Source organism: Oncorhynchus mykiss, chromosome 29 (genome assembly GCF_057628025.1).
Source record: "Oncorhynchus mykiss isolate SJ-2025 chromosome 29, ASM5762802v1, whole genome shotgun sequence".
Lineage (NCBI taxonomy): Eukaryota > Metazoa > Chordata > Actinopteri > Salmoniformes > Salmonidae > Oncorhynchus > Oncorhynchus mykiss.
Window position 1 is genome coordinate 18,401,550 of NC_143050.1, and position 8,451 is coordinate 18,410,000.

The 8,451-nt window shown below is 39.5% G+C and overlaps 1 protein-coding gene across 1 annotated transcript in view; it reads right to left on the bottom strand.

Annotated features, from left to right (window-relative positions):
- Window positions 1-1,717: 1,717 nt before the first annotated feature.
- The window catches only part of cnih2 (cornichon family AMPA receptor auxiliary protein 2), a 15,315-nt gene continuing 8,581 nt past the window's right edge, over window positions 1,718-8,451 (bottom strand). The window contains exons 4-6 of the mRNA XM_036967930.2: window positions 5,615-5,727; window positions 3,944-4,087; window positions 1,718-3,731 (exon numbers count right to left, since the gene is read on the bottom strand). Coding sequence (XP_036823825.1) covers window positions 3,704-3,731; window positions 3,944-4,087; window positions 5,615-5,727 — 285 coding nt within the window. The 3' untranslated portion in view covers window positions 1,718-3,703. The remainder of the gene's footprint in view (window positions 3,732-3,943; window positions 4,088-5,614; window positions 5,728-8,451) is intronic.

An 8,451-nucleotide genomic window follows, 5' to 3' on the forward strand; every position in this document is an offset into this window, starting at 1 on the left:
GATATCTCCACAGTGCCCTGTTTTTTCTAACCCCCAGTAATTTGTCACCCTTTTCTCTATCCGCTTCCCCATCTCTCCTTCCCTTCCAGTTAAAGTATTTTCTTAATTCTGGCCAGGTGTAACTATCAGAAATCTTCTATAATGTGTAATTCATACTGTATCTCCCCCCAATTTTGCCTCCCTCTTCTCTCTGACTATTCCTGTGGAATTAATTCCAAATATAGGTGATGGGTTCACTTCTAGAAACCCAATCATTTAGCAAAGTGTTAATCAGCCATTTTACCAACTATACATCAATGGGCATGACATACCACCAATTACTTTGACTATTCCCTGTTTGTGAGGACACACAATGTCTGAGTCATAATATTGCCTGATGTCTTGCTTTGCTTACACTTTATAATGTGGGAAGTAGAGTATATTCACCATGTAGAAATCCTAGTGTATTTTCAATTGTGTGTGTGAGTGTGTGTGTGCGTGTGTGTGTGTGTGTGCGTGTGTGTGTGTGTGTGCGTGTGTGTGCGAGCGCGTGTGTGTGTGTGTGTGTGTGTGTGAGTGAGTGAGAGAGAAAGAGAAAGAAAGTGTGTGTGAGAGAGAGAGAGAGAGAGAGAGAAAGAAAGAGAAAGAGAGTGAGTGTGTGTGTGCATATGCCAAGCGCGTACTTTATGTTTCAAACTTATCAATTGTAACCAGTTTCCATGGCAACTACTCTCTGGAGGCAGAGAGGAGGGAGAGAATGCAGGGACGGAGTTGAGAAAATGATTATTTCGGAGGGTAGGGGGGGGCCTAGAATGAATGAAATATGAAATATATGGTATGGACTGTCAAGTATCTAAGAGAGTGTAAGGAGAGAGGGCATTTATGTGCATGCTTACATAAACGTGTGGTGTGTATATAATATGACTTGTGTGCGTGTGTGTCTGTGCGTATGTGTGTTTGTGGGTGTGTGTGTTTGTATGTGTGTTTGTCTTTGTGTGTGTGCGTGTGGTTTTGTGTGTGTGTGTGTGTGTTTGTGGGTGTATGTGAGTAATGTAGAGAGATGGTTTGCTGTGCATCTGAGTTGAATAATATAAGTGATAACAATGTATTTGCTGTATCATGCATCTACCTATACTTCAGTGCTGCCATGCATGTAAAGTCTATTTTTGATTTGATTCTGAGTTTTGAGTGAGAGCAAGAGAGTGAGGCAGAGACAGGGTGAGTCAATAGGAATCTAACACAATTATGTTGCCATGGTGACACCGTATAATGAGATGCAGTCTATGTCCGGTTGCCTGTCTCTACCTCTCCAACTCTCCCTCACCCACTCTCCCCTCCAACCCCCATAATTAACACACTCACTTCCTCCATCATACTTGCTCTCTTGTAAATGTACAATCCTGAGCTCCTGTTTATTGTACTATTCCAGGTTCCCTTGAGTCCATAGCAAACAGAATATCTTGGGATTGAGACATAACAAAGTATGGCCTTCAGAATACGTCTCCTTTTCGATCTACCAATGTTCTTTTGATCACCTGTTACTTACAGCTATTGAGACAGATCCTTCACCTCCCAATCATGCATTGAATTTCTTTCATTTGCATTTTTAACTATGAACACCCAGTGCACTACAACTGGACCAATGAATCCAATTCTTAACAAAATAGGCTTTTGAATTATATGTTCAAGAAAATATAGATTTAGACAAGAGAAAACACAGTAGTTGTACCACATAATATTTTAACACATTGATATTTTATTATAATATGTGAATTGCTGTTTGTGACCTGTATATCATATTGTATTCTAATGAATACAAACTACCGCACCAACAAATATAGCATACAGTGATGCGAGATGTATAGAAGACAGTTACAAATAGTTATTCTTAAATATATATTAATTCATTCATTCTGATGAACTGCATTATGACAGTCATTGATGGTCAGCCTAGCTATATTTTCCCTCCTCTGTGACCCGCCATTTTGTGCTTTAGCAATTGTCTGTGATTGACTCACATTGTTGGCAGGGGTTGAGAAGTTGTTGTCCTTTTTTAGAGGGAACTGTCAGGATCAACATACTGTATGTGTCTTGGCACAAGAAACCTAGCTGAACAATATTGACACATTACTAAAATGTGAGTGGCTCCATTATAATGCAGGGCTCTGTGTGTGTTCAGATGCCAACTGATCACAACTGTTGTAAACAATTCATTACTACAATTATGGTCAGCTTATAATAAATAATCACTCAGTTTTACATGTATTTTTCAAGTTCCAGTATTACCCATTTTTCTAATGATTTTAACATCACACAGTCCGATCATGATGAATTATCTACACATAGCGCTATGGATTCATGACGATGAGGACAGCACCAGCTAAGTCACGGCTTTGAAATGAACTGAAGACTAAAGTGTCTGACAACATTCACTGTGACACCTATGAGTGAGAACAGTTACAGTATGTATGTCCCACCATAATGTTCTATGTGAGACGCGTTTCTGCGCTTGACACAGTCATCATTGGAACCCTGTCAACACTAGCATCTTCAGCAGCCTCATCAGTTATTTGTGTCACACAGTATTAGTCCACAGAGGAAATATGATCCCATGTACAGTAATCACTCCTAGCTATTGCTTTTCTTGAATGAGATTTCTAGAATCTAGAATCACTGAGCACAGAGCATGGAAAGTCCAGGTGAAATCATCCCTTGCTGCCTAGAACAGAACAGACAAACACAGAATACTTCAACACCCAAGTACCAACTCGGTCAGAGCTAAAACATTCCCTTCAATCCTGAATCATTTTCTGTTGGAATGAAATCCGCCTGTTTGCCCTGGGCAGGAACGGGGGCTGGGAGATAGTGCCTTGATTGGGATGGACCTAGACTCAAACATTGCTCCAGGGTGTCCGTGATCCTTCGCAGAAGCTTATGGCCATTGCATCATAATCAAAACAGTGTTACAGCTTGTTATTTCTCCTCTTGGCTTGCTCCATTGGTTCATGTTGTGTTCGTATGTTCAGTTCATATTGTGTGTTTGTGTTGTTGACTTCATAAATGACGTATATTAGATATTTGTGAATAACACAATTACTATCACTCTGGATCAAAATTGTAGCATTGAACTGTGTATTTATTTGCTTAAACAACTAACTATTCATATCCTCGGAATATGATTTACCACAAGTTCTGAATTATTGAAATAATTAATAATAACCAAATTAGTAGAATAACTAAATACATGTTTATTTTCTAAAATGGTGAGGTTTATTGGAATGGAAGGATATTGACGTATGAATACGCAACATCTACGCTAGGACTTAGGCAACACAAACGTTATAAATTCACAGTTGAGTGACAGTATCACTAAGAATAGCAGACCCACAGCCCTTAAAACGTGATGTGGTCAGATCAAGGCATCCCGTACACAGGCTAAGATGTGTTCTCTCTTTCTCCTCTCTGTCTGCGCCTCCTCTTCTATGTCTCGGCAGTGTCTGAGCAGCCTCAAAAAAGTATCTTTACTTTGCCTAATTTCCTCACGATGTCCTCCGATGTTTGTCCCTCCATCCAAAGATTTGAGGAGAGCAAAACAGGGTCTGTGATGGAGTAATGGGTGGTGAGAAAGAAGGGTGAGTGACATCACCCAGTCTTAGTCTTGCATGCTCTGTCTCTTTTACTGTCTTTCAATCTCCTCTTTGTCGTTTTGTCTTCTATTCTGTGTTTAGAAACTCACCAAGCCGTAGACCATACTGCCAAGGACAGAGAGAGGCAGAAAATAGGAAAGAAGGACAGCAATGTTAGAAGGAATGTGATGTTGCCAAGCAATAACATCATGTCCCCTGTCACTCTTTTTTCTAGGTCTGAGTGACAGCAGTTATTGTGCAGTAAGAAGAGGAGGCTCCCATTCACCAATGAACTTGGACTGGACTGATGATCAATAGCTTGATTAATATGACCTCACCTGTACAGGTAGTAGAAGAAGGAGAGCAGGTAGAAGCCCAGCTTACACCAGGACTCCTTCTGACAGTAGTTCAGGATGTCTGCATTCATCACACTGACAGGGTCATACATTACCTCTGACCCATCTGCCGGCCGATGGAAAAACCTGACGAGAGAGAGAGAGCATTCTTACAACAGAAACAACTAAAAAGCATCCTGTTTGAGAGAGTGGTTGTGTCATGCTGTGTCATTTGTGTTGTGTTGTGTCATGTCGTTCTTGTTGTGTTGTGTCGTGTTGTGTTGTTGTGTCGATTTGTGTCATGTCTTGTTGTGTTGTGTTGTGTCATGTTGTTCGTGTTGTGTCTTGTTGTGTTGTGTCGTTCGTGTTGTGTTGTTAGTGTTGTTTGTGTTGTGTCATGTAATGTTGTTTCTGTTGTGTTGTGTTGTTCGTGTTGTGTTGTTGTTTCGATTTGTGTTGTTGTTTCGATTTGTGTCGTGTCTTGTTGTGTTGTGTTGTGTCATGTTGTTCGTGTTGTGTCGTGTTGTGTTGTGTCGTTTGTGTTGTGTTGTTAGTGTTGTTTGTGTTGTGTCATGTAATGTTGTTTCTGTTGTGTTGTGTTGTTCGTGTTGTGTTGTTGTTTCGATTTGTGTTGTTGTTTCGATTTGTGTCGTGTGTTGTTGTGTTGTGTCATGTTGTTTGTGTTGTGTTGTGTCGTTCGTGTTGTGTTGTTAGTGTTGTTCATTTTGCGTTGTGTCCTTCGTGTTGTGTCGTGTTGTTTCGTTCGTGTTGTGTTGTTAGTGTTGTTCATTTTGCGTTGTGTCCTTCGTGTTGTGTCGTGTTGTGTCGTTCGTGTTGTGTTGTTAGTGTTGTTCATTTTGCGTTGTGTCCTTCGTGTTGTGTCGTGTTGTGCCATGTCGTTCGTGTTGTGTCGTGTCTTGTTGTGTTGTGTCATGTAATGTTGTTTCTGTTGTGTTGTGTCATGTTGTGTCGTGTTGTTGTGTTGATTTGAGTCGTGTCATGTTGTGTTGTGTCATGTAATGTTGTTTCTGTTGTGTTGTGTCGTGTTGTTGTGTCGATTTGAGTCGTGTCTTGTTGTGTTGTGTCATGTAATGTTGTTTCTGTTGTGTTGTGTCGTGTTGTTGTGTTGTGTCATGTAATGTTGTTTCTGTTGTGTTGTGTCATGTTGTGTCGTGTTGTTGTGTCGATTTGTGTCGTGTCTTGTTGTGTTGTGTCATGTAATGTTGTTTCTGTTGTGTTGTGTCATGTTGTGTCGTGTTGTTGTGTCGATTTGTGTCGTGTCATGTTGTGTTGTGTCATGTAATGTTGTTTCTGTTGTGTTGTGTCGTATTGTTGTGTCGATTTGTGTCGTGTCTTGTTGTGTTGTGTCATGTTGTTCGTGTCGTGTCGTGTCGTGTTGTGTTGTTAGTGTGGTTTGTGTTGTGTCATGTAATGTTGTTTCTGTTGTGTTGTGTCATGTTGTTCGTGTTGTGTCGTGTCCTGTTGTGTCGTGTTGTCTTGTGTTGTGTCGTTCGTGTTGTGTTGTGTTGTGTCATGTTGTGTTGTGTCCTGTTGTGTCGTGTTGTGTCTCGTGTCATGTCTTGTTGCGTCTTGTCATGTCGTGTTGTGTCGTGTTGTTCGTGTCGTGTTGTGTCGTGCCATGCTGTGTTGTGTCGTTTTGTGTCGTATGTGTACCTCCAGAGATGGTAGAAGAGCAGGGGGATGTTTAGGCCCAGGGTGACCCACTCCCCAGCACACATGAACATCAGGCAGAACAGCCCATGTATGGAGTACTCTGGCACCACCAGCTAGAAATAAAACACACAAATAGAGTGCACACCACACAAATACAAATGTCGTTATCAGAAACACTTCAGGACAAAATGCTTTGAAAAAGCTGCAATTTTCATATGGAATGATTGTGGTAGGGATCAGTTATGATTTTCATATGGAATGATTGTGGTAGGGATCAGTTATGATTTTCATATGGAATGATTGTGGTAGGGATCAGTTATGATTTTCATATGGAATGAGAGTGGTAGGGATCAGTTATGATTTTCATATGGAATGATTGTGGTAGGGATCAGTTATGATTTTTATATGGAATGATTGTGGTAGGGATCAGTTATGATTTTCATATGGAATGATTGTGGTAGGGATTAGTTATGATTTTCATATGGAATGATTGTGGTAGGGATCAGTTATGATTTTCATATGGAATGATTGTGGTAGGGATCAGTTATGATTTTCATATGGAATGATTGTGGTAGGGATCAGTTATGATTTTCATATGGAATGAGAGTGGCAGGGATCAGTTATGATTTTCATATGGAATGAGAGAGGCAGGGATCAGTTATGATTTTCATATGGAATGATTGTGGTAGGGATCAGTTATGATTTTCATATGGAATGATTGTGGTAGGGATCAGTTATGATTTTCATATGGAATGAAAGTGGCAGGGATCAGTTATGATTTTCATATGGAATGAGAGTGGTAGGGATCAGTTATGATTTTCATATGGAATGAGAGTGGTAGGGATCAGTTATGATTTTCATATGGAATGAGAGTGGTAGGGATCAGTTATGATTTTCATATGGAATGAGAGTGGTAGGGATCAGTTATGATTTTCATATGGAATGAGAGTGGTAGGGATCAGTTATGATTTTCATATGGAATGAGAGTGGTAGGGATCAGTTATGATTTTCATATGGAATGAGAGTGGTAGGGATCAGTTATGATTTTCATATGGAATGATTGTGGTAGGGATCAGTTATGATTTTCATATGGAATGAGAGTGGCAGGGATCAGTTATGATTTTCTTATGGAATGAGAGTGGCAGGGATCAGTTATGATTTTCATATGGAATGAGAGTGGCAGGGATCAGTTATGATTTTCATATGGAATGATTGTGGTAGGGATCAGTTATGATTTTCATATGGAATGATTGTGGTAGGGATAAGTTATGATTTTCATATGGAATGAGAGTGGTAGGGATCAGTTATGATTTTCATATGGAATGAGAGAGGCAGGGATCAGTTATGATTTTCATATGGAATGAGAGTGGCAGGGATCAGTTATGATTTTCATATGGAATGATTGTGGTAGGGATCAGTTATGATTTTCATATGGAATGATTGTGGTAGGGATCAGTTATGATTTTCATATGGAATGAGAGTGGCAGGGATCAGTTATGATTTTCATATGGAATGAGAGTGGCAGGGATCAGTTATGATTTTCATATGAAATGATTGTGGTAGGGATCAGTTATGATTTTCATATGGAATGATTGTGGTAGGGATCAGTTATGATTTTCATATGGAATGATTGTGGTAGGGATCAGTTATGATTTTCATATGGAATGAGAGTGGCAGGGATCAGTTATGATTTTCATATGGAATGATTGTGGTAGGGATCAGTTATGATTTTCATATGGAATGAGAGTGGCAGGGATCAGTTATGATTTTCATATGGAATGATTGTGGTAGGGATCAGTTATGATTTTCATATGGAATGATTGTGGCAGGGATCAGTTATGATTTTCATATGGAATGATTGTGGCAGGGATCAGTTATGATTTTCATATGGAATGAGAGTGGCAGGGATCAGTTATGATTTTCATATGGAATGATTGTGGCAGGGATCAGTTATGATTTTCATATGGAATGAGAGTGGCAAGGATCAGTTATGATTTTCATATGGAATGATTGTGGTAGGGATCAGTTATGATTTTCATATGGAATGATTGTGGTAGGGATCAGTTATGATTTTCATATGGAATGAGAGTGGCAGGGATCAGTTATGATTTTCATATGGAATGAGAGTGGCAGGGATCAGTTATGATTTTCATATGGAATGAGAGTGGCAGGGATGAGTTATGATTTTCATATGGAATGATTGTGGCAGGGATCAGTTATGATTTTCATATGGAATGATTGTGGTAGGGATCAGTTATGATTTTCTTATGGAATGATTGTGGTAGGGATCAGTTATGATTTTCATATGGAATGAGAGTGGCAGGGATCAGTTATGATTTTCATATGGAATGAGAGTGGCAGGGATCAGTTATGATTTTCATATGGAATGAGAGTGGTAGGGATCAGTTATGATTTTCATATGGAATGATTGTGGTAGGGATCAGTTATGATTTTCATATGGAATGATTGTGGTAGGGATCAGTTATGATTTTCATATGGAATGAGAGTGGCAGGGATCAGTTATGATTTTCATATGGAATGATTGTGGTAGGGATCAGTTATGATTTTCATATGGAATGATTGTGGTAGGGATCAGTTATGATTTTCATATGGAATGAGAGTGGCAGGGATCAGTTATGATTTTCATATGGAATGAGAGTGGCAGGGATCAGTTATGATTTTCATATGGAATGATTGTGGTAGGGATCAGTTATGATTTTCATATGGAATGATTGTGGTAGGGATCAGTTATGATTTTCATATGGAATGATTGTGGTAGGGATCAGTTATGATTTTCATATGGAATGAGAGTGGCAGGGATCAGTTATGATTTTCAT